Source organism: Stegostoma tigrinum, chromosome 6 (genome assembly GCF_030684315.1).
Source record: "Stegostoma tigrinum isolate sSteTig4 chromosome 6, sSteTig4.hap1, whole genome shotgun sequence".
Lineage (NCBI taxonomy): Eukaryota > Metazoa > Chordata > Chondrichthyes > Orectolobiformes > Stegostomatidae > Stegostoma > Stegostoma tigrinum.
Genome location: NC_081359.1, coordinates 14,275,777 through 14,302,085, shown reverse-complemented (window position 1 = coordinate 14,302,085; position 26,309 = coordinate 14,275,777). Strand labels below are relative to the sequence as shown.

The following is a 26,309-nucleotide window of genomic DNA, read 5'->3' as shown; positions in this document are numbered from 1 at the left end:
GACAGTCTTCGCAGTGGAAGACACAAATAACATGCCAAAAACTAATAGCAAGAAGGGTATAGCAGGCGAGGACCTAGAAATTATCATTATCACTGAGGAGGCAGTGCTGGACAAGCTAATGGGGTTAAAGGTAGACAAGTCTCCTGGCCCTAATGAAATATATCCAGGTACTAAAAGAGGTGATGGGGGAAATAGCAAATACACTAGTAATTATTTACCAAAATTCACCAGACTCTGGGGTGGCTCCCGCAGATTGGAGAACAGCCAATGTGATGCCACTGTTTGAAAAAGGATGTAGATAAAAAGCAGGTAATTATACGCCAGTTAGCTTAACTTCGGTCGTGGGGAAAATGCTTGAATCTATCATTAAGGAAGAAATAGCAAGACATCTGAATATAAATTGTCCCATTGGAAACACCAGCATCATTTCATGAAGGGTATGTCATGTTTAACTAATTTGGTGGAATTCTTTGAGGACATTACTTGCATGGTAGGCGATGTGGTGTATCTGGATTTCCAGAAGGCATTTGACAAGGTGCCACACCAAAAGCTGCTACCCAAGATAAAGTTGCATGGTATTACAGACAGTGTATTGGCATGGACAGAGGATTGGTTGACCAGTAGAAAGCAAAGAGTAGGGGTAAATGGGTGTTTTTCTACTTGGCGGTCAGTGGTTAGTGGTGTGCCTCAGGGATCAGTGCTGGGACCGCAATTGTTTATAATTTACATAGATGATTTGGAGCTAGGGACTAAATGTGGTGTGTCAAAATTTGCAGATGACACCAGGGTGAGTGGTAGAGCATAGTGTGCAGAAGACACTGAAAATCTGCAGAGGGATATAGATTGTCTAAGTGAGTGGGCCAAGGTCTGGCAGATGGAGTACAATGTTGTTAAGTGTGCAGTCATCCATTTCAGTAGGAATAACAGCAAAATGGACTATGTTTTAAATGGTAAAAAATTGCAGCACGCTGCTATGCAGGGGGACCTGGGTGTCCTTGTGCATAAATCGCTAAAAGTAGGATTGCAGATGCAGCAGGTGATTAAAAAGGCAAATCGATTTTTGTCTGCCATTGCTAGAGGGATGGAGTTTAAAAACAGGGAGGCTGTGCTGCAGCTGTGTAGGGTCCTGGTGAGGCCACACCTGGAATACTGTCTGCAGTTTTGGTCTCCTTACTTGAGAAGGGATATACGAGCACTGGAGGGGTGCAGAGGAGATTCACTCAGTTGATTCCAGAGTTGAGAGGGTTGGATTATGAGGAGAGACTGAGTAGACTGGGATTATACTCATTGAAATTCAGAAAATTGAGGGGAGATCTTACAGGAACATATAAGGTGGAAGCAGGGAGGTTGTTTCCACTAGCAGGTGAAACTGGGACTAGAGGGCATTGCCTCAAAATAAAGGGAAGCAGATGTAGAACTGAGATCAGGAGGAACTTCTTCACCCAAAGGGTTGTGAATCTGTGGAATTCCCTGCCCAATGAAGCGGTTGAAGCTACCTCGCTGAATGTTTTTCAGGCAAAGCCAGATAAATTTTTGAACAGTAAAGGAATTAAGGGCTATAGTGAGTGTGTGGGTAAGTGGAGCTGAGTCTCAAAAATATCAGCCATGATCTTATTAAATTGCAGGGCTGGCTTGAGGGGCCGGATGGCCTACTCCTGCTCCTAGTTCTTATGTCCTTATGAACAGTGTACACCACATAGTCTGCACCAGTTCAAGAAGGCAGCTCATCACCACATATTTGAGGGCATTAGGGATGGGTAATAAACACTGAGCTACCCCTGGTGCCCACATCCCCTGAAAGGATGACAAAATAATTACCCAAGTCCCAGAAAGCAATAAAAAGAAAGCTGATTTTCCTCTTGAGTTTTAAAACTGCAAAACTCTAGTGCATAGTTTCTCCAGTCAATTCTCTCGGTGCTCACTTCTGGCCAATAAAACTCCACATGGGGAATAGTTTCAAAGCTTCACTGACCCACTAACTCTTATCATTTTTACGTTAAATTCAAATCGGAGTTTAATTTTCCTTTAAAGCAGGGCCATGTTCCAATGACCAGCTCCAGCTTACTTCCCAGGGATAAGCCTTGCTAACTCTGAACTAGACACATAGCCAGACAGACAGATAGTGAGAGATGTTTGCCCTTGGTCACACCCCAGGCAATGGCTCCTGGGTAGGCCTGAATCGTATTCTGAATCCTGGATCTGAATTGCCAAATTATCCCAGCAGTCAGGAATTATCTATCAAATGCAAAATTCACCAACTTGATTCATCCCATCCCATTATAACCATTGCTTTACACAGAACAGATGGAAGCCCTTCAGCCCGTTTTGTCTGCGTCATCACTATGAAAGAGTTATCCAATAAAAAATAAGTTTTCAGTAGCTTTTCCTTGGGATAAATAGCCTTACCCTGTGCATCAATATCACTTTAATATTGCACCCAGTCCCTTATTTACCATGATTTTCACATCATACTTGTCAGCATGATGCAATAATGTCCTGATTGGTCAAGTTGCGAATCCACTAACTTGCAAAATACATTTACTTTATCACATTCCATATCCAATTTCATTTGAGTTTTTTACACCTATTACTGATAGTTCAGATTCTGCAATTTTGAAATCATTCCTTATTAATGTCAGTGACTGTGCCCTTATGGCTTGATTATCATGTTAGAGAATTACTATATTTCCCTTGCAGCCTATGAATTTCCCTTGGCCCTTCTACTCATTTTGACCCTTTTCTTTTTTTAAGTAGTACATTAAATCCCTAGGATTATAGTTTATCTGTGGTAGAACAAATTTCGCAGATTTCTGTCTTGCTGAATGTGCTTTTCCCGTGCTTTCAAGTGTGCAGAAAAGTTGAAATTAATAGTGGTTCTTGGAAGGCAATGAGATAATCATTCACTGCCAAAAGCATTTGTAGATTTTTCCCATGAACCTACTAATACCAACTCTAACCCTCAATCTTTTGAAGCAAATTCTTTGCATGGACAGGGTGGATGTTATTTAATAATTTTGAAGATTTATGAAGCAACGCATTAATAATTGAGATAACAAGGTGTAGAGCTGGATGAACACAGCAGGCCAAGCAGCATCAGAGGAGCAGGAAGGCTGACGTTTCAGGCCTAGACCCCTCTTCAGAAAATAATTCATTAATAATTGTGTGATTTATTTCACAATACAAATTACTGCTTGTTGAGTTCAGCAGTACAGTGTTTATCTTTTCACACTCACCCTTTAATTTGTCATGCTCAAAATCCTCTCCACCAGCCAACTTCATTGTCAGCTCACAATTTAGCAGGGATCCTGTAGTCCACTGCCTATCCATGTACCTATGATCTTATTCACAATGATTCTTTTGATTTTACTGTGTGTTATTAGAGAGAGTCTGAATCTCGTTTATGAAATGATGAATTGTATTTGTCATCTGCCACCCTTGCAATCTTTTGAAGGATAGTTAATGTGTGACTGGAGAGATGACCAGATTATCACTGTAAATTTGAAGAAAATGTAAATTCCAATCTCCTGATGCCTTGAGCACTACTTTAATATTTAACAATGTGATTAGAGATGTTGAGTTTTTTTTGGATGATGCAATAATATAAACTTTGGCTTTCCAGGGGCAATTGCATTGTTGTGTTCAATGACCAATTTCACCTGAGCCTCTCTCTCTGATGGTTTGCTCTCAGCAGTAAGATTATCTCACTTGATGTGGGAGTATACAACATCTGTATTGATAAGATAGCATTAGGGTGGCAACTACCCTAGGAGGGCTGAATTAAAGGGGGTAGAATCATGACCTGAACTAGTCTGCAACTTTATTCTGTTCTGACAAAAATTGAGAACATGTAGTGATTGGAACAGGTGATCCCATTGAAAGAGTTCCCTATTGAGGGTTGTTAACGCAGGGCATATCAGGGAGCCATGGCTGACACATATATACAGGAGTCTTCACACCTCCAACTCTCTTTTGATTTGATCCCTACCAACGCCCTCACTTTTTCTTTCATGTAGGCTTTGCCCCTACGGACTCTGCTAGATACTGATTCTTTGGTCACACGTGGGTGTTTTTTTCCTGGTGATGGTACGTTAATAAAGTTGCTTGCACACCTTTTTTTTTACTGTGTCTCACACCCGCACACGCACAAACAAGGGTGCTGGGGTAAATAAGCTGTATGGCAGCAGTGTAAGAAAATTAATTAAAAAACGTATAGCCAGGAGATTAGGATCTCCTCAGTTCTGGGGACTGGCTCTGAGCTGGCTGGTCACAGCCAGTGTACTGTGCACAAAAAAAAAATAAGCATGAGTCTCTTCCACCACCCAGACACACCTTGGCTTGCCTATTTACTGCTGGGCAGTGGGGATTCCCAGTGGAAGGGTCTCTAAGTGGGAGGCCTCCCTCTTTCCCTTGGGAGTCTGGGGTGGAGATTGCTGCATGAAGTCTGTTATGAATGCAGACTGCGGTGGCTCGTGGACGTCCGGCCCAGCCACTTATTTTGTGGTGATGCTGTGGGGTCCGTGGACCAGAGTATATTATCGGTTGTGGGTGTTTGCACTCCCTTTTTAGTTACCTGAAAAACCTTTTGTCATGTTTTTGAGTTGCACTTCAGCCGCACGCTTCTGATCTTTGGGTATCCAATGCAGAGGGGCGTGGAGGATTTCCTAATGGGCCTGCCCAGGCTGGTATAAACAGGTCCAGGCAGTGGGCCATGGAAGGGGTCATCTCTGCTGACCGCCTGTCCCTCTTCCACAGTTATGTTCCGGGTGTCATCGGAGACGGAACTCAGTGTTTACCAATGCTCTTGATGCCTTTAGGGAGCGGTGGGCACTGCGGGGGTTGGAGTCCTGTATTTCCCCCTCCAATCCTATTTTGATTCAATACCTTCCCTCCCTCTTCACTTCTTTACATAAGCACTGCCCTTATCGGGCTTTGCTTGTGTACTGGTCCCTGGCCACATGGGTGTTCTTCTTGGTGTTAGAAATATTGAACAAAATTCTTACACAACGGTGTCTTTTTTTTTACTAAGTCACTGCACACACGGCCACGGGTGACCTGGAAGAAAATTAAGTACTACTACTGAGCAGTAGTAGTACAACAAACAAAAAATTAAGAGAGTCTTAGAGTCTCCTCACTTGTAGGCTCTGACACTGAGCTGGCTGGTCAGAGTCCATGTACTGTGCTCATGTAAATAAAGGGTGACTTGGTGACAGGATATCGGCCTTTGTAGAGTTATTTCAGAGTGAAAACCCAGAATTGAGTCCCAATCGCCACGATTAAAGGTTCGGAGGGTCTCCGTGACTCCGGGTAATATTTCGAGCAATGATCCAGCCCGTTTTGCAGGAGAAACATCAGGTCAGAAACAGATCACTGTGGGGTCAGTGAGACACGTGAGCATCGTCCCTGTATCATTGGAAGGCCAGTGTTCAGATTCCTTCACGTTTGTACACCTCCCTATCACTGCAACCTTCATCAGCCCTGAAACCAGTGCTTCTCTTTCTTTTTTCTTGGTGTCATCCCATTTTAATGGCCAGACTGTGATCCCAGAGGGAGATCATTGTGACAAATGGGATGGCCTGCAGGAGCTGTGAAGTGGGGCTGAAGAGGAAGTGGATGTTGTAACCGAGTGATGATCTTTTCTTGCAGCAGGAGTTGGGCCTCAAAGGTCTGTCTGTTTGTCCATGCCTACTAGTTTAAAAAACAGGACGTAAATGGACCAGAAATCAATCTAAACTCCACAGCAGCCATTGCTTTGACTCCAAAATCTCAACTGGGGTCACAACCCACAATGTCAAAAGCCCTCCGGGATCTTTGAACTCCTCTAACTCTGTCATCTTCACCATTTGAAATAATTCCATCATAGGTGCCATGGTTGCTCGGGGCCTGCATTCCAGCCTTTTCTTCCTAAATCTCTCTTTCTGCCTCAAGGTATTCCTTAAAACCTATAGCTTTGAGTAGATTTTTTGATCATGTGTTCCTATATCTGCGTTTGGTGTCAAATCATGTTTGAAAATCACTGCTGTCAAGCACCTTGGGACGTTATACTGTGTTAAAAAGGCCATCTAAATCTATTGTTGCAACATCCACTGATAGCAGGAATTTGTGTTTGACCTAGGCCCAAAGGATGGGAGAGTAAAACTCCATCTCTTCTTGTACTCTGCCGGATCAGACTGGGCCAACACCTTTCCAACTTCCAACACTTGCTCAAACTGTTCATTTGGGCACCAGATCCCTTGTCCTCTGACTCCTAATCTGTTTCTACCTTGGTACAAACTTTGCAGCTCTGGCCAATTGGCTGCCAGACTGGTCGATTATAACACAAAACTCTTTTTAAAAAGCCTCGGAATCAAACTTTCATAGTGATCCCAAACCTCAGGAGAGTAAAAGATGGGAAGCTGGAGTCTCTGACTCTTCCTGCTTCAGAGGAGAGGCTGCGATTGGCTTATTAATATCCTGCACTTTATGAACAGTGTTCCCCAGCACTTTGTATGTAAGATGTCTCATTTGATTGTGTCTGGGGAACATTGGGATTACAACACCAGAACAGAGCAGTACCTATTAATGTCACCTCCCACCATCCTATTCATCACAAACTCAAGAATATTAGAGCTCTTGGTCAATGGCAGTGATCAATCTCTATTGATAAGCTTACCTTAAACCCAGACATGGAGTGAGATCAGCCTTTGGGAACCAAAGATCTAAAAGTTTCTCCTGTACATAGGAACAGATAAGTTCCTAATAAATGGCGAGTGAGTCAGAGTTTTCATGTTGGGGATGTGGAATTTCTGTACAATCTCCCCCTGCCTGCCCACTCACTGTGACACTGAAATTCATTCATTGTTTGCTTATTGTCCGTTCAGGAGTTTTCCAGAACTGGCAATCCGATTTCAGCTGGTTACCCCTCAAAGGCAAATCTTTCATTGATGAGTATCTTTATTGACTCTGTGGGTTTTTTTAAAAAAGCTCAGATGATTTTCAATGGAAACCAGTGAAACTAAAGTGCTCGGGATATTAAGACTGACACATTTGAATTTTGATTGCTCCCACAGGTTTGATTGGTCCTGATGGTCTACCTGGTTTAGATGGGTTAAAAGGAAACAAAGGCTTCCCAGGATCCCCAGGTACAGACTATAGATTTTTCGCTGATTATTCTCTACATGGTACAGATAACAGGAGTTCGTATATTCTCATGACCCCTAATAAATTCTGTTAATATTCATGCTGTTGTCATCCTTAAGGCTTAACTATTCCAACTCACTCCTGGTCTCCCAGAGTCTACCCACTTGAAATGTGAGGCCACTCAAAACTCTGCCGACTGTGTTTTTCATCTCACAAACTCCTGTTCAATTAGCACGCACCGTGTTCATCAGCCTGTATTGGCTCTGAGTTAAACAATTCCCTAAGATTGTTTCCAGTTTCCTCCATGGTCTCCCCACTTCTTGTGTCTGTGGAGCCCTCCAGCCTGTAAGCCCCCTGCAACCCTCCCATTCTGGAGCATCCGTCAGTTTAAACATTCCACCATGCTTTTGATTGCCCACACCCCAGGCTCTGGAAATCTCTCACTAAAACTCTCCAATTTCTGGTCTTCATTTCACTCCTTAAGACAACCTTTAAAACTGACTAACACTTTGATCAAGCTAATATCTCCTTTTGTTGCTCGTAGTCAAAGTTTATCTGATAAAACATGCGGGAAAACACCTTGAGATATTTTGCTACATCAAAGATTCCTTTTTTTTTGTTGAAAACCTTTTCTGTGGTAGATGTTGCTTCAGTCTCTTGGAGTGGAGCTTCATAAAACTCCTGCCTCCCACTCTACTCCCCACTCCTGGGGGCCCGGATCGAGGTCCAATGGGACTCAGTGCGAACACAAGCTGTGAAATTCAGTTCTTTAGTATCAGCTTTAGCAAAGCCCAAACCTCTGTCAGCTCGGCAATTGCCTGCCACTGTCAGCAAGGCAACAAGATTGCAGATGGTGGGCAACTGGGTCAAAATTGGAAAATGGGCGTTGGAGGCTGGAATTAGCTGCTGTTGCTTATTCACAGGAAAGATCCCCACGCCAAGGTACATTCTGGGGATATTGGGGCTGTGCGGGATGGGTGCACTAGCATGCAACGTGATCTAATCCTTTTAACCCATCCACCCCCTACCGATGGGAGAAAGCATCTGGGAAATAAGCTTGCAGCTTTTCTCTCATTTAACCTTAAGAAAACTTTTAGAAACATTAATCCAGGAGAAAATTAGCAGTCACTTGGACAAATGTGGAATAATGAAGGAAAACCAGCAGAGATTTAGTACACACTAGTTGTGTTTGACCAAGATAACAAAGTGTGGAGGTGGATGAACACAGCAGGCCAAGCAGCATTTCAGGAGCTGACGTTTCGGGCCTAGACCCTTCATCAGAGAGGGGGATGGGGAGAGGGAACTGGAATAAATAGGGAGACAGGGGGAAGCAGACCGAAGATGGTGAGAAAAGAAGATAGGTGGAGAGGAGAGTATAGGTGAGGAGGTAGGGAGGGGATAGGTCAGTCCAGGGAAGATGGACAGGTCAAGGAGGCAGGATGAGGTGGTAGGTAGGAAATGGAGGTGCAGCTTGAAGTGGGAGGAAGGGATGGGTGAGAGGAAGAACAGGTTAGGGAAGCAGAGACAGGCTGGACTGGTTTTGGGATGCAGTGGGGGGACAGGACAAGCTGGGCTGGTTTTGTGATGCAGTGGGGGGAGGGGAAGAACTGGGCTGGTTTAGGGATGCAGTGCGGGAAGGGGAGATTTTGAAGCTTGTGAAGTCCACATTGATACCATTGGGCTGCAGGGTTCTCAAGCAGAATATGAGTTGCTGTTCCTGCAACCTTCGGGTGGCATCATTGTGGCACTGCAGGAGGCCCATGATGGACATGTCGTCTGAGGAATGGGAGGGGGAGTTGAAATGGTTTGCGACTGGGAGGTGCAGTTGCTTGTTGCGAACCGAGCGGAGGTGTTCTGCAAAGCGGTCCCCAAGCCTCCGCTTGGTTTCCCCAATGTAGAGGAAGCCACACCGGGTGCAATGGATACAATATACCACATTGGCAGATGTGCAAGTGAACATCTGCTTGATATGGAATGATGCCACCCGAAGGTTGCAGGAACAGCAACTCATATTCCGCTTGGGAACCCTGCAGCCCAATGGTATCAATGTGGACTTCACAAGCTTCAAAATCTCCCCTTCCCCCACTGCATCCCAAAACCAGCCCAGTTCTTCCCCTCCCCCCCACTGCATCACAAAACCAGCCCAGCTCGTCCCCTCCCCCCACTGCATCTCAAAACCAGCCCAGCCTGTCTCTGCTTCCCTAACCTGTTCTTCCTCTCACCCATCCCTTCCTCCCACTTCAAGCCGCACCTCCATTTCCTCCCTACCACCTCATCCCACCTCCTTGACCTGTCCATCTTCCCTGGACTGACCTATCCCCTCCCTACCTCCTCACCTATACTCTCCTCTCTACCTATCTTGTTTTCTCTCCATCTTCGGTCCGCCTCCCCCTCTCTCCCTATTTATTCCAGTTCCCTCTCCGCATCCCCCTCTCTGATGAAGGGTCTAGGCCCGAAACGTCAGCTTTTGTGCTCCTGAGATGCTGCTTGGTCTGCTGTGTTCATCCAGCTCCACACTTTGTTATCTTGGATTCTCCAGCATCTGCAGTTCCCATTATCATTGTGTTTGACCAAATTGGGCCATACGGTGGCTCAATGGTTAGCACTGCTGCCTCACATTACCAGGGATCCAGGTTCAATTCCATCCTCAGGCAACAGTCTTTGTAGAGTTTGCACATTCTCCCCGTGTCTGCACTGGTTTCCTCCCATAGCCCAAAGGTGTGCAGGTTAGGTGGATTGACCATGGGTAAATTGCCTATTGTGTCATGGGATGTGTAGGCTAGGTAGACAATCCATGGGAAAACCAGAAGCTACAGAGGTAGGGTAGAAAGTGGGTGCAATGCTCCTCAGAGGTTTGGTGTCAACTTGATTGGCTGAATGTAGGAATTCTATGAAATTCTGGTTGTGTGTGTGTTTTTTCACATGGTAACAGAAAGTGTTAATGAGAATAATGTAGTAGATATGCACGCAGACCTCTACGATTATGGAATGTGGGATAGGACCTTTTACATTTGGTTAAACATGAATCCAAGGACTCAGTTCAGTGTCAATGCTACACGCCCTCACTACAGCACTGAATTATTAACCTGAGCTAATGGCTAAACCTTAAACCTACATCATCCTATCTCTGAAGACAGGGCTGCAAATACACACCAAGCTGACAATGAACATTCCACTCTGATTGCAGTGTGTAATATTGTTCTTTTACCAACAGGTCTAAGTGGGAGAGGATTTCCGGGTGAACCTGGTCACCATGGTGAGAAAGGGGAGAAAGGATTACCCAGCACCAAACAGGGGGAACCAGGCCTGCCAGGGGAAGTTGGTCCCAGGGGTGATGTCGGTAAGTGTTGGTTAAAACTGTTTGAGTCTTTGCATGTTGAATGATGCAAAGACTCTTCCCACCAAAACCCCTGCTCACCTCTATCACAGAGACCATGTAAAACTGTTTGACAGGCTCCGATTCTAACACTGAGTGAATCTTCCACAAGCACTCACGACTGGTTTCTCATTTACTTCAGGTGAACCAGGCCTCGTTGGTACAATGGGACCTCCTGGTGATCCAGGACCCCTGATTCCATCGAACAAACCAGGAAAAGCAGGTGATCCAGGCCCGAGAGGAAGTGAGGGTCCACAAGGTAAATTAGATCCCTGATTGGTGATTGACCGTGATTGGTCAGGATTCTCACTAGATCACTACAGTTGATCAGAATGCTCGTTGAGTAGTTGGAAAAAGCGTCATGCACTTGCATTGTGTATCGTGAGACCGTAGAGACAAACCGTGGATGGTGAATCAAACAACTGCGAACATTTACTGACATTAGAGTGAGTTCCTGATGTGCATGCTGAGATCTCCTCGAACACAGGAGCTGCATTCAGAGAGTTTGTGTCAGTGGCGAGCCACATGGCTGATGCAGCAAAGATGTTTAGCTTTGTCTTGGGCTTTCTTATAGGTTACTCTGGCCGCCCAGGTCCCTCCGGCAGGTGGGGACAACCCGGAATCAAGGGTGAGAAAGGGATTCCAGGTGCACCTGGCTTCAGAGGATCAACAAGGATTTCTGGTGATAAGGGAGCTTCTGGTCTTCCAGGTATCAATGGCATTCCTGGAAATAAAGGCAAGTCTGAGATCTCTTACAAATGTAAAAAGTAGATTGCTTTTTCGTGGGAGATTGTATCAAACTCCATTATTAAAGATTATTAAACGTGTTTAACAACATTATTAAAACACAAGAACTGTAATATTTGCAAGGCAGTGAGCTGCATTGGATTGGCTGTTAGCACCCCATTGGCCACCTATTAATATCCCAAATATATTCCACTCCAGTACCTTCAATAACTCTAAATATTGAACATGTGACATAATGGTTTATACATACAACTGCCTTCCTCCCTCCCACATCCAGTTTCACCCTCTCCGATGGTTTTCCAGAGATTAGCCATATTCATGGGAAATCCAGGTCACATCTCTGGATCAAGTGGGGACTTGAACCCCAATCTTCTTGTCCAGAGGTAAGGACACTACCACCATGCCACAAGAGTCCTTGCCTACTAACCAATCAGTTGCAAGGATAGAAGCCCCATCTCTAGCAAACCAGAGTTAATACATTACAGAATAACTGTTAATGACAGGGGCACGTTCACCATCATCAGAAAAATCCATCTGTAGCGATTGTAATGGGGTCAGCCAGGTGGACCTCATAGAATATAAGTTTCCTGATTGGGGCTGTTAACCTGGTCCAATCAGGGAGCCCTGGCTGACAGATATAAACAGGGGTGTCAGGGGTTCTGTTCGCTCTAGGTGCTGGCTCTGAGCTAACTGGGACAGTGTCTCACGTACTATGCATGTGTAATTAAGGGGTGACAAGGTGACAGGATACCAGCCTCTGTGGAGTTATTTCATTATTTATGTTCTGTATTATGCTCAAAACATTTGTAACTTACTTTTAAAATATCTATGTATGTTGAAAGGTCAAAGAGGTGACCAGGGTATAATGGGTTACCCTGGGAAAGCCGGACCACAAGGAGACCGTGGAGTTCCTGGAGAGAAAGGTTCAGTGGGTCTCGCTGGTAAGTGTTCTCTCTCTGATCAACATTGTGACAGCTTCCTCTCTCACAGTCCACCCTACAGCTACAACTGAGCTTTTGTAATAAATAAGATAGACGTCAGTCACATGCACATGTGCTTGAAGAGACGTGAGGGGACCATCACAACCCTGTTAGACTGCCTTAGAACGTGACAGGGCCTGAAGCAGGATAGATTCACATCCAAAAGTACCAGGTCCCATTTCAGTTTCAACCCTGATACTCCACCCCTCACCAGGAATCCTGGATCAGTTAATCACCATTACTTCTCACAGTGGACACTTCTATGATAATATCTCTCTGTGATAGAATCAGAGCTTTCTGACCCTGCATTCTGTATTGATTTCTTTTCCTCATCTTTGACATTTCTGGGAAAACCCAGCATTTGCTGAGGATAACGGTTGGGACATCCTGGAGGAAATTCTGCTGTAACTTTACAGAATATTTACACCTGAGAACTTATCACAAACTCCAGTCGTTCAGCCCAAGGAGCAGTAAACCAGGCAATGTTTCAGCTCTTGGTAGAATAGGGCTGAATGGCCTTTGTTTGTTCCTGCTTTCCTTTCCCAACAAGTTTCAAATTTCCAAATCCCGACCTGGCATCAGACTTAAAGTCTGGCTCCTTAAGGGAGATGCAACTCACAGGCACTTACGGAAGCTGGACATTACAGAAGTGTCAGGACTTCCAGAAGATATTTGAAAAAGTTCCACACGAAAGGCCATGACTTGCACGCAAAAGTGTGAGGATTCAGGCCAAATCTTGAGAATGGAGAATAACCTAGACAGATTGTAGAAAACACCGAATCATTGCTGGAAGCGAATAGGTAGAAATGCTGAGAAACTGTGTTGGATTGATGTTGGTTACAATTCACACTCACGGCTACATAGTCAGATTTTGTGGATATACCAGATCTCAGGAGAGGGTGGGGACTGGGGTCAGAAAGCTCAGTGTATGCTAGATGAGATCTGTTTTTGCTAATTCTCTCTCTGCATTGAATGGGTTTCCAGGTTTATTGGGATTGCCCGGCCCACAGGGACCAGCCCCTCTTCCTCAACCATTCTCTGCTCCGCGGGGGGCTAACGGCACTCCAGGACATCCTGGGCGTCGTGGTTTTCCAGGAGACGCAGGTCCAAAGGGCATTCGTGGCGATGAAGGTGAGAGTGCAAAGGTCTTTAGTTTTTCGTTCTTCCACAAATGTCTGAGACAGTACATGATATTCTCTGGAGCAGAGCACTTAGAACAGTAGAATGACACCTCATCCTGTACTATTCTAGCTGACAGCATTGTGTGAGCACTTTGATACATGTATGCACATGCACACAAACACGTGTATACACACACGGATATTTGCACATGCAAGGATGCATGCTTGTACGCACACATGCACACACCCTTCAAAGAGCTGGCCCTCACGCACCTACCTCGCAGGAACTAGGAATGAACAAAAAGATGGTCATTATGTTATTGCTATTTGTGGGATCTTGCTGTGTACAAGTTGGCCATGTCCTATGTTACAACAATGGACTCCACTGTTAGCATACTTCACTGGCTGTTAAAAAAAACACTTTGAGATCTTGGGATGGTGAAGGCGCTATAGAACGACAGGTTTTTATTTTCGTTTACATGTTGAACCTGAATACCAGACAAGCTGGAGAAGAGAGTGTGAGGATAGATACTGCTGATGTTGCTGTTTAAACCAGCTTATGAGACTGATTCTGAGAGTCTGTTTAAATATCTCTGGTTTTGTGTTGTGTTTCTCTGCACAGGTGTGACAGGCCCTCCGGGTAAACCAGGAATCCCCGGGCTCACCAGCTCCCCGGGGAAAATGGGTCCCAGAGGTGAACCAGGTCCAGTCGGTCAACAAGGACCTTTGGGATTTCCAGGTACAACACCATTGCCTGCAGCGCACCACCTGAGTGAGGGGAGGAGAATGGGAGCAAGGGACGTCCAAGATTCAACCTGTGTGACAGCCAGTTTCACACTCCACCCAGTTCACATTAAATGCTAAAATAATTTCCAATAGCACCTGGCGCCACCCCCCCCCCCCACCCCCCACCGCCCCCAGCCTCAAAACCTTTTCCCCCAATGTTTTCACTCTTAAAGTCCAAAATGCTGAAAATGTGAAATATACACCAACCATGCTGGAATTTCTCATCAGTGTCTACAGAGAGTGAGGAGGAGTTAACATTTCAGGTGTGTGACCTTTTGTCAAATCGGAGATGGTAGGGGGTGATGTTTTCACGATTGGCGATTGCAGCAGCCCGGAGGCTGCGAAAACACAGGCTTGTTCCTGTTAACTGTGGTGCTGTGTGAAAATGGCACGTGTTCAGTAACATTCTACAAGGAGCTCTGTAGGGACAGGATTTGAGCTGTTCATTGGCACAGTGCAGAAAACCAAAGATGGAAAAGTCAGAGGTCATGCTTTACAACTTACACTGTCATCCCTGTCACTACTTTACTTCCTTCTGCCTTTCTGTCAATTAGCCTGGTGTTTTCGTGAGATTTCTCCTTCCTTCTGCCTTCTCCCTGATTCGGCCAGGTGAATGAATCTCTTGCCCCTCTCCGTATGCCCTTCCCAAACAATCACAGAAGGTGCAATTTTTGCCCATTTCACTTCCTCACAGTCCAAGGGCCCAAACACATGCTCCAGGTGAAGCAGCAATTCACTTGAACTATTCTTAATCAGATCTACTGTACTCGCTGCTTACAATGCCATCGCAATGAGGAAACCAGGTGCAGACTTTGTGGAACACCTCCACTCCATCCTTATGAATGAGCCCAACCTTCCTGTTTGTTGCCTTTCATCAAATCATCTGGCTACCATTGCTGAACTTTCCATCCTGGGTCTGCTACAATGTTCCAACAAAGCTCAATGTAAGCTGGAAGAACAGCGCCTCACTTTCCACTGAGGCAACTGACAGTCTTCAGGACTGAACATTGACTTCAACAACTATTGGGCATACCCCATGTCTTCCCTTTGACTTTTGTTCTGGGCACCATCACCATCTGTTCCACCTACCCCTCCTCCTACTCTGTCAACAGTTTAACGGTAACTATTATCCAAGGCCTTTCAACACTGAATAAGAGTCACACCAGACTCAAAAATATTAACACTGTTTCTCTCTCCACAGATGCTGCCAGGCCTGCTGAGTTTCTCCAGAAATTTCTCTGCTTCAGATTTCCAGAATCAGCAGCATTTGGCTTTTATTTTATATTGTGCGTGCACATGAAGGTGTCAGGGTGTGTGTGTGCACGTGCGCATGCATGTAACTGTGTGTCTGCCTGTATGTGAGAGAAACTGTGTCTGTGTGCGTGTGAGTGCGTGCATGTGAGTGTGTGTCTATCTGTGTGAGAGTATGTGAGTCTTTTTGAGTGTGTGTGTGAGAGAGAGTGTGTGCAGGTGTGTATTCATCTGTGTTTGTATGTGTGTCTGTGTGCATGAGAGTGCACGTGTGTATGCGTGTGTGAAACAGTGTGTGTGTCTGTGAGAGAGACTGTATGTCTATCTGTTTGTGTATGTGTGTGTCTGTTTGTATATGTGTGTGAGAGTGCATGTGTGCGTGTTTATGTGTGTGTGTGTCTGTGAGAGAGAGTGTGAATGCGTGTGAGAGTGTGCATATGGGTAGTTGTGAAGTGAGCTTTGGATGTAAAGAAGGTTGTGAGATTGTGCATGATCACTCTCCTTCACATACTCTCCTTAGATCGTCCTGTCACAAATCCATAGCTATTTTTATTGTGGTTTTTTTCTGCATTGAACTGTCGAGCCTGACCTTTTGTTCTGCAGGTGCCCGTGGGATCTCAGGAGTACGTGGGATGGAAGGGATGCCAGGCCGAAGCGTCAATGTGGGATACCTCTTGGTTAAACACAGTCAGTCGCAGGAAATCCCACCCTGTCCACTGGGAATGAACAAACTCTGGGATGGATACAGTCTGTTATTTGTGGAAGGACAAGAAAAAGCTCACAATCAAGATCTGGGTGGGTTGCAAAATAATAATGTCAGACTTCCGAACATTCACCCCTGTTTTCTAGTTGTTTATGCCTTACCCCTCTCTCGTACGGGTTTATGAATGAGAAGCGGGACTGCAATAACTACATTCCAGCTGTTGCCTAATTTTAACATGGCCTTTATCATTTTGACAATACTATGGTGACGCAGAGCTTTTAAATCCTTATCCTTAATTTAATCTATCAGAATTAACGTTAAAAGCCCCTTAGCTCTGACATCACATACTTCAACACTCCCTCAGACTGACACTCCCTCAGACTGACACTCCCTCAGACTGACACTCCCTCAGACTGACACTCCCTCAGACTGACACTCCTTCAGAATGACACTCCCTCAGACTGACACTCCCTCAGACTGACACTCCCTCACTGCGTTGACACTCTCAGTACTGACACTCATAGTAAACAATCCTTCAGTATGTTCCCTGTATCTACATCACTGTCTCCAGACTGTTCCCCTCACACTGCCCAACAAGAAGGTTGGTCTATTTTCTCTGCTGAACACTCTGCAATGGGATTTCAACTCAGGACCAGAGTTGAGGACAGGCGTATTATTGCTGAGCCAAGTCAGTCCATTATTTGGTTGGGAGACGAACACAATTATGTTCCTAATCTGTCAGAGCTCAGTTGTCAGAATAGAAACTGGAGAGAGTGAATGTTGGGAATTGTCAGATGTGATAAATGTGATAGCAGGTTTTCCTCAGTGCATTCATTCTGGCTGTTTCCCTCTCCAGGGTTAGCTGGATCGTGTATGCCAAGGTTCAGTACAATGCCCTTTGTGTATTGTAATATCAATAACATTTGCTACTTTGCAAGCCGAAATGACAAGTCTTACTGGCTGTCTACCAACGCTCCGATTCCAATGATGCCAGTTGCCAATGCCGAAATCAAACAGTACATCAGCCGGTGCTCAGTCTGTGAGGCTCCCTCTCTGGCAGTCGCTGTTCACAGCCAAGACATTACAATCCCAATGTGCCCCTCTGGGTGGCGCAGTCTGTGGATTGGCTACTCTTTTCTCATGGTAAGATTTTACACAACTTCAATGTGTCAAAAAATCTCGGGTGTTTGGGACAGGTAGCGTTGACTCATAGAATTCTACAGCACGTTTGGTTCATCATGTCCATGCTGGCTGTTTGCAAGACTCTAAATGTGTGGTGTTGCATTTTGAAAAGGCAAATCAGGACAGGATTGTACACTTAATTGTGGAGGTCTGCGGAGTGTTGTTGAACAATGAAACCCTGAGGATGCAGGGTCTTAACTCCTCGACGCTGGAGTTCCAAATAGACAGGGTAGCTGAAGAAGGTGTTTAGTACATTTGCCTTGAGTTCTGAGGAAGGGTCACCGGATACGAAATGTGAACTTTGATTTTTTTTTTCCTTCACAGATGCTGTCAGACCCGCTGAGCTTTTCCCAGCAAATTTGTTTTTGGTCCTGATTTACAGCATCTGCAGCTCTTTTGGTTTTTATTAAGACAATAGTTAGGTTACTTTTGGAACACAGCACTGAATTCTTGTCTCCCTGCTGCAGTAACGATGTTAAAGCTGTTGAAAGTGTTTGGAAGAGATTACTGTGTTTCCGGGATTGGAAAATTTGAGCTGTAGGAGAGTCTGAAAAGACTGGGGCTATTTTCCTTGAGCATCAGAGGCTGAGGGCTGACCTTGCAAAACCAAGAGGGGCATGGAGAGGGTAAACAGCCAGGGTTTTTTTCCCCCCAAGGTAGGGGAGTCCAAAACTAGAGGGCATAGGTTTGAGAGGGGACCTAAAGGGCAACTTTTTCACGGAGAGGGTGATGCATGTATGGAATGTGCTGCCAGAGGAAATGGTGGAGGCTGGTACAATTACAGCATTTGAAGGGCATCCAGATGGGTATATGAACTGGAAGAGTTTCGAGTGATATGGGAAATGCTGGCAAATGGAACTAGATTAATTTATATTAGCTGTTTAGCATGGACAAGTTGGACCAAAGGTTCTGTTTCTGTTCTGCAAAATGCTATGAGTCTAGTCTTACTGCCTCTGCTGTCCACTTTAGTCCTATAAACTGATTACAGATCAAAATACCATTTGAATCTGCTAACACCATCCTTTCAGACACTGCTTTCCAGCCTGAGATAAGAAAATTGTGTCTCCCCTCTGGTTTCAGTGATCTGAAATTTGTGACCATCCTGTCACCAGAAGCAACTTTCCCTTGCTTTATCAAAGTCTTTCATAATTTTAAATCATTTGTCACACCTCCACTTGACCTTCTGTACCAGAAAAAGATCAATTGCATCTTTCCAAGCGTCTGCATGCAAGTCCCTCAGACCTGGACCCATTGTCAGAAATCTCCTCTGCTCCCGCTTCAGCTGTCTCGAAGTTGCATTTTGCAGCTTTGGCCTCTAGGAGCAGAAGCTTAATAAATTCACAGACGAGAGCCAGAGCTCGGATCATCTAGAATGAGTCCTCTCTCAGCTGGTATTCAGCTGACTGAACTGCAGATTTATTTCTTTCAAAAAGGAAAGATCCTAAAATGAAAGGGGCTGCTTGTTAACTAAGTGAGGTGACTATTTTCTGTGACGTTGAGTCTGCGATCTGTGTGCATGAATATTCTGTACTTTCCCTTCCAGCACACAGCTGCAGGCAGCGAAGGAGGTGGTCAGTCCTTGGTGTCACCTGGCAGCTGTCTGGAGGATTTTCGAACCACTCCTTTTGTGGAATGCAATGGTGCCCGTGGCACGTGCCATTACTTTGCCAATAAGTACAGTTTCTGGCTATCGACTGTTGACCCCAGCCAGCAGTTCAAGGAGCAGCCCATACCTGACACTCTGAAAGCTGGACAGCTTCTAACCCGGGTCGGACGGTGCCAAGTCTGCATGAAGAATTTATAACAAACACCACCCCCCCCCACCCCCACCCCCACCCCGCAATAAATAATCACTCACTGCCACCCTCAGAAATCCATAGAGTGAAAGCAACAACGTGATGGACAGGAAAAAACTGGCAATCCACATTATTTTGATCAATTGCGCTGTCTTTGAGCTAGGAACCTCTAACACAGATAATACCTGACAAGCCAATTACCCACTGGAGAGACCCTGGCCAGCACATTTAACTTCATTAATGCACTCAATTCAGCTTGTTCTCTTTAAGGCTTAGCACTAAAAAAAATGTTGGCACCACTAATCTAATGCAACTCGAGGTTCACCAGCCAAACTCTGGCCACAGAAGTGCGGGGATGAGAAATTTCTGCAGAATTCCAACTTTTTCATGCAGCTGTGCCCCTTCGGAATTTTTCCCATTCTGGCCCAGAGAAGATGTCCCTCCACTCCTACCTCTACTCCGCCACCTCTTACTCATTTGCTGGGATTGGGCAAGTGTAGAGGCTCTGCTTTGTGCAGCTGCCACTGCAGTGTGCGGCCTGTCTTCCTACACTGGGGCATCGGGCTGGTGCTGCCTCCACTGCAGCAGACTGTAGCCAAGGCCTGGGATTCAGGACGAGAGCAGATGGAGCAGACTGCAGGCTAGGATCCAGGCTGTGGCTGGGTGGGTGGAGGAGTGGGACAAGGATGTTAGGAGCTCGCAGAACAGTCGAGCTTGCTCTGTGGCTCTGCTGAGCTATCGGTAAGGTAGAAGCAGTGTGTCTTAAGGTGTCTGATAGCTACAATGAGGAGACTGGTTAATGCAGTATTATACGTCTATCCCAAGACAATTCTAGACATTACAAAAAATGTATTATCATTTACATAGCAAATAACACACAGTGCACAACTGTTCTCATGCATTCACAGTTTATTATTCTCATTAGTCCTTGCACATTTCAACCAGTCTTTACATCGCGTAAATCTCTTTGTAGTATTTGTTCATCTGGGTGATGTTCCTTCTCTGGGGAGTGTTAGTCCTTTGTCACTTGTTTTTGTTGTTGCAGTACCTGTTGTTCTGTTTCTGGTGCTGTGGACCTCTGGGACTGAAGGTTGGTCTGTGTAGTTGATGAATTCACAGCTTCCTGCTTGGCTGCCTGCAGTGTCCAAACAGCTTCTCCAGTAGTGCCTGTGCTTGTGATGGTGTAGTGGGTCGCTCACTTCCATCACATTGGCAGTTGCTCAACACGGGTCCCAAGTTGCCAATTTGGCTGACTCTTGTTGAGCATTGAATGTTTGGACACTGTAGGTTTGGCAGTTTTGTGAAAATGAAACGTGTCTTTTTGAAATATCATTTTGATTCTGTCACTTCCGTCTTCTAGTTTCAGTAGCTTTTAGTTTTAAACTGGTTAAGTAGTTTGGGTTTGGCTTGAGTGTTTCTACTGGATATCTTTCCATTAATATGCATCTCTACTCTGTATGCTGGATTTGCTTAATTTCTTTATGATTCCTTTGGGAATTTTCACTGCTGCCTCAGCCTTTCCCTTTGACCTAGGGGGTAGTATAGAGATAATATATTGTGCTAAATTTCCTAATCCTTGATGAAGCGACTGAATCCTTCACTCAAACTGATGGCCGTTGTCACTGTTCACAATGTTTGAAATGCCCTAACAACCAAGTATAATATTAGGCATTAAAAGTCTCACGGTGGTCACGGGAGGTAGACTAGCTGACTTGAAAAATCTCCACAATAAAGAGTCCACCGCGACAAGATAATGAGTTTCTGGGAGAATGAAGACATCGACTCCCAGCTTCATCCATGGTCTGCCTGGGAACATCTGTGTCACCAGCAGCTCTCTCATTTGCTTAGCTTGGTACTCACCAGGCCATACACAGGGCTGATGTAGTCCTTGATTTCATTGCTTTTACTCAGGCAATACAGCACCATTATTACCTTCCTCAGACTCAATTCCTTGGTAACTTGTATGTATTTGCTTAAGCATCATTCCTGACATTCCTTAGAGATAATGATTCTATTTCTTTTATACAATAGTCTGTCAATTTATTCCTCCATTCCCAGTTTCTGTGACCACAATTAGTGTCATTTGTGTGTTCAGGCTGTCCTTCCATCAGCTTTGTATTGCAACATTTGAAAGTTACATCTTGTTGGGTAGTTTGCTTGACTTGAGTCAGACACCATTGGATTCAATTTCAAATTCAATTAATAACTTGCACAGCAAGTTGAGTTTCAACTTTGTTAGATCTGTGGCAGATCTATCTACCCCATCCTAATATCTCTATGCTCTTTGTAGGGAGTGCAGCTTTTGTCAGCATGTCAGAAATTTACACCTGCTTCCCTTAATTATCATCTGAGCCTTATGGTACATCTTCATTACCAGATTAAGTCTTTGCAGAAATTTGCAACAGATAGGAACAAAGTGAGGAAAATGCTTTGGACTGGTCTGTGGTCAGGCAAGATTATCACACTGTCAGTTTGAGGTATGTATTGATGAAAGTATGCATAAGCAATGACAAGAGCCAGGCACTCTTTCTCAATCTAAGTGTAGTATCATTTCATTTTTGTTAATGGACTGGATGCAAACAGAAGCAATTGTTCTCGCTGTATTAAGGTGCTCTGCATCCTGTCTCACTGGCATCCAATGACAAGATGACCACCATTTACATCACTGTATTTTAGCACTGGCACAGCCATCACTCATTATTTGAGTCTAGTGAATGCTGTTTCTTGTTCTGTGCCCCAGTTCCAACATCAATGAAAGTAACTCGCTGCGGTAGTTCAAAATACAACAAATTGGGTAAGAACTTTGTAAATAGCTGACAAATCCAAAGAAAAAGCTGCATAACTTTTACATCTGTGGGTCACCTCATCACTACTACAGCTGTTGGGGATCCAGATAAAGAGGTTTGCTGTCAGTTCATGATCTTTGTGTTTGACTTTGGGCATTGTTTTCTTTTGGGTCAAATTTTTTTTCTTGTTCAGCTTCAGGTTCATTTGATGGACTCTGTCCAGAAGTTACAGTAGCTTCTTCCCTTGTGTCTTGGAATCCATAACCGAGCAGATCAGTGATGTCGCTTCCATTCTGAGCAGATTCACAAACAGCAATCTATTGCTGTGTTGATACTTTTCTGGAGCTATGGAAACACTAAAAGATATATGCAGTCATCTATCTGTCCCAGAATGTCATTAGAAAACTTTAATGACTACTCCTTTCTTGTTTCTGACTTTCCAGTCAATCGTGAAGACAATTCGAGCATCCTACGGAAGAGGCTAAATTAGTCTTACGCTGTCATTTATTCCATGATAATATTCTTTTGGAACTCAACTGAAAGCTAAATCTTCAGCTAATATTGCTCCTGTATCTGTTTATGTACTTCTTTCAATACGATTCAGCTTCTCGCAATGTGAGCATTGCTATCCCCGTGCTGAGTATGCCTTGGTCTTACCTTTTTGCCTATGAATCTTTCCACCGAAAACACCTGACAGCAGAATGCACCCCAAGCTGCACCTCCATCTCCTACCTACTAACCTCATCCCACCTCCTTGATCTGTCCATCTTCCCTGGACTGACCTATCCCCTCCCTACCTCCCCAGCTATACTCTCCTCTCCACCTATCTTCTTTTCTCTCCATCTTCGGTCCACCTCCCCCTCTCTATTCCAGAACTCTCACCCCATCCCCCTCTCTGATGAAGGGTCTAGGCCTGAAACGTCAGCTTTTGTGCTCCTGAGATGCTGCTGGGCCTGCTGTGTTCATCTAGCCTCACATTTTATTATCTATAGCAGAATGCAAGTACTGGTCATTCTACCATGAATATTCTCTTGCTGCTGATTTACAATCTCAGTGCTTCTGCACTTGTGCATCCTTTTCGTTAGAGACTGTTTATCCTCTCGCAAGAGACATGCTCTCACTGCAGGATATTTTATGCTTGACAGAATCTTGTTTTCTAGTATGTCATCATTTAAATACACAGTCACTGTGCTGGTATTTGTGGTTTTATAAATGCACAGTGGCTGTAACACAATTAATGAATAGTGGACACTGTTTAGATAACATACTTTTTGCTATACCTGTACAGCAATTTTCTATAGCATGAGATCACACAAGAATTTAACTATCACATTATAGGAGAACTGGGGCGGAATAGTGGTTAGCACTGCTGCCTCACAGCACCAGGGACCCAGGTTCAATTCCAGCCTCGGGAGTTTGCACATTCTCCCCACGTCTGTGTGGGTTTCCTGCGATAGGATTAGGGATAGTCCAAAGATGTGCAGGTTAGGTGGATTGGCTATGCTAAATTGGCCCTAGTGTTCAGGGATGCATGGGTTACAGTCAAATGGTTTTGGGGGGGGGGGGGGGTGCTCTGAGGGTGAGTGTGGACTTGACGGGCCAAAAGGGCCTGTTTCCACACTGTAGGGAATCTGACTACCTGCAAGCTGCATTATTGCCGTCTTCTATCAATCAATGAATTCCTTTGGACCTTGGGCTCTAAAATCAAGCATATATCATTTTTAAGTTACAATCATTTGCTGACTCAAAGCATACCGTCAAGACTTCAAAAATTTGTCTCCGCCACCATTCCCCATTCTTTGGCAAAATTTACATTGATAGACACTTTGAAACTTTTCTTCAATAACCCACACAACCCTGTGACAAATGTGTAACTACTCTTAGTTCTCACTTGTTAATTAAATCTGTCACTTCTTCATTGAATTGAATTTTTCCACTTGTAGTTTCACATCATTTTGACTGGGCCTAGGAGAGGAATGTCTGTAACCATTGTACCTTTTCCAGTAATTCAGTGATAGCCTGTTTCTTCATTCCTGTTTATGGAACTGTGGTTATTAGCAGCTTTTGGAAATTCTGAACATTCCTGTGGTCCACTTTTAGTAGCTGTGCTTCTGAACAGTTCTTCCTCTGACACTTTGAGAGCTCTCAAACTTGTCAAGTGTTTTTATTGAACTAGCTGTCAGATGGGTGCCTTGTGGTAGCCATCACATGATTACAGAAAGCCTGAAGGCCTGTTAGTACAGTTTTACACGTCGAGACTAGAAGAGGAAGTAGGAATGGGACCAAGGCCTGGCATTTACACATGGTGGGGCAGGGCAAAAAAGAGCTTGGTTGAGGGCTCAGCTATGTTGCCAAGGTGGGTAGCAGTAGGGCTGAGATCCAGGAGAATCACCACCCTCCTGTAATCAGTCAATATTTCCTAAAAGGCTCGCAATGGGAATCTTACATTTGAAATGTTTCTTCTTTACCCACCAGCATTAGTGCTGCCTTTCCATTGTAGCCCATAGCGGGGGAAGAGAGGAGTATTAGAGATAGCCAGGTTTGTGGAGTTTGCAGGGCGGGGGGGGGGGGGGAAATGAGGGAAGGGGTTGGAGGTGGCGGCGAACACGAATGATTTGTTTCGAAGGGGTTTGGGAAAAAAAGAGGAGGGGGCTTCACTCTTCTGTCCCCGTGGAATTGAGAGTTTGGCTGAAACCTACAGGAATGTAAAAAGAACATCTTTGCAAAGTACTTTAAAAACACTGACTTTCATATTTATCTTGTGTACTATAATTGATTTCTAATACACAAACTTCAATAACATACCAGCTGTTACTACATTGCTTTATTGCTGTTTTGTTTTTTTTGCTCATTATGGGTCACGTTAATTTTCATTCCAAAACCAAATATATTTGTAAAGGAAAGCAACCATCACTGGCAAGGTTAGCCATTTTCAGCTATTCCTCATTGCCCCTTGAAAAGGCAGTTATTTGAAAGGGACTACATTGGAATGTAGTTGTGAAACACTGTGATAGTCCTGTTTTGCTTCACAGTACATAATCCAGCAAAGGTCATGTTCATTTGCTAGTATGGACTTCATCCTGTATTAAACACACTAACTGCGATGAATACTGAAATGGTAAGATCACTTTAGAGATTGGATACAAATGCATTGGTGAACTGTTGACTTTCTATCCCCATCATTACAAAGGGGGTTGTATGCTCGAAGACAAATAATTCCACCAAGCATTTGCACTTCACTACAGAACTTCATTATCTCATCACAAAAGAATTTCAGACATTTGTACGAGTTAGGAGCAGGGGTAGGGCATTCTCCCCTTCGACTGTTCTACCATTCATGTATGATCAGATTACTTCACATTCCTGCCTGACAGCCCTTCACCTCTAACTAAACACAAGACCATTAAAAAATAGGAACACAAGATAATTGTAGCCTTCTTCTGTCCTCCTCAAAGCTTGCTTTCAGACCTATCTTTGTCAGCAGCAAATTGAGAACCATCCTAAGTCCCTTCATCCCAACCAAATTACATAAATTTGTAGAAGTTGCCTGCCCAGCAGCACACCACTCATTATGCTGAGCCGAAAAGAGCTGTTGATGCCTTTCTCTTTCCTGTCAAGTGAAGACCCCAAAGTCTGCATCTCTTTCTCTGACTTTAGCAATTCCCTTTCACATCCACCTCTACCTACTCCCTCTCTTCTGTCTGCATGACCTTTTTGTCATTGGTCACTTGGCCCATATAAGCATCAGTGGTGACTCTGGGTGTGAATCTCAACTCAGAGCTAAAGGGTTTGGGTCCAAGTTTCACATAGACCCCTTCATTCGGGCTGACACCTCCAGGAGAGTATAATGAAGTGCCACATTACAGTTTGTGCAACTTGCTGTGTTTACATTAATTGTATTGTCTACATCACAACAGTGACAACACTTCAGAAATCCTTAGAATGTAAATCACTTTGGGACATCGGGGGAAATGTAAAGGTACTACAGAGAAGCAAGTACGTTCCTTTAGTTAATCTAGCCTTGGTTTCAGACCAGGCAGGCATTCAGAAAAGTTCACAGTTTAGACTCCACAACAGGAACACAAGGTTTACTCATCACCCACGATGAATATACTATCTCCTGATATTGCTTGACTACTAACAGAACACTTTCGCTCAAATCATGTTAAGGATTCTGCATAGATAAAAGCTAATATATTTAAAGGTTTTTAGTAAGATAATTCAACTTGTACCTCATTATCATTAAATAGTCAAATTCTTTGAAAGTGCATCTTTTCAAATCAATCCAGTGTCAGAAGTTCAGATGAGACATTAAAGTGAGGGCTTCCCTGCTGGGTCTGGTGATGTAAAAGAGCTCACAGAGCTATTGAAAGAGGTGCAAGTGGTTCTCCTTGCTCCTCTGGTTCCTTCCTCAACTAATAACTTGAAATATGTTCAGCTTACTATCTACAAGATCTTCGCTTGT

At 44.4% G+C, this 26,309-nt stretch overlaps 1 protein-coding gene across 1 annotated transcript in view; it reads left to right on the top strand.

Annotated features, from left to right (window-relative positions):
• The window catches only part of LOC125453227 (collagen alpha-2(IV) chain), a 195,852-nt gene extending 171,432 nt beyond the window's left edge, over nucleotides 1–24,420 (top strand). Inside the window, exons 39-48 of the mRNA XM_059646445.1 lie at nucleotides 7,047–7,118; nucleotides 10,331–10,456; nucleotides 10,635–10,751; nucleotides 11,067–11,228; nucleotides 12,082–12,180; nucleotides 13,204–13,350; nucleotides 13,963–14,079; nucleotides 15,981–16,172; nucleotides 16,937–17,223; nucleotides 18,806–24,420. Coding sequence (XP_059502428.1) covers nucleotides 7,047–7,118; nucleotides 10,331–10,456; nucleotides 10,635–10,751; nucleotides 11,067–11,228; nucleotides 12,082–12,180; nucleotides 13,204–13,350; nucleotides 13,963–14,079; nucleotides 15,981–16,172; nucleotides 16,937–17,223; nucleotides 18,806–19,066 — 1,580 coding nt within the window. The 3' untranslated portion in view covers nucleotides 19,067–24,420. The remainder of the gene's footprint in view (nucleotides 1–7,046; nucleotides 7,119–10,330; nucleotides 10,457–10,634; nucleotides 10,752–11,066; nucleotides 11,229–12,081; nucleotides 12,181–13,203; nucleotides 13,351–13,962; nucleotides 14,080–15,980; nucleotides 16,173–16,936; nucleotides 17,224–18,805) is intronic.
• Nucleotides 24,421–26,309: the final 1,889 nt, after the last annotated feature.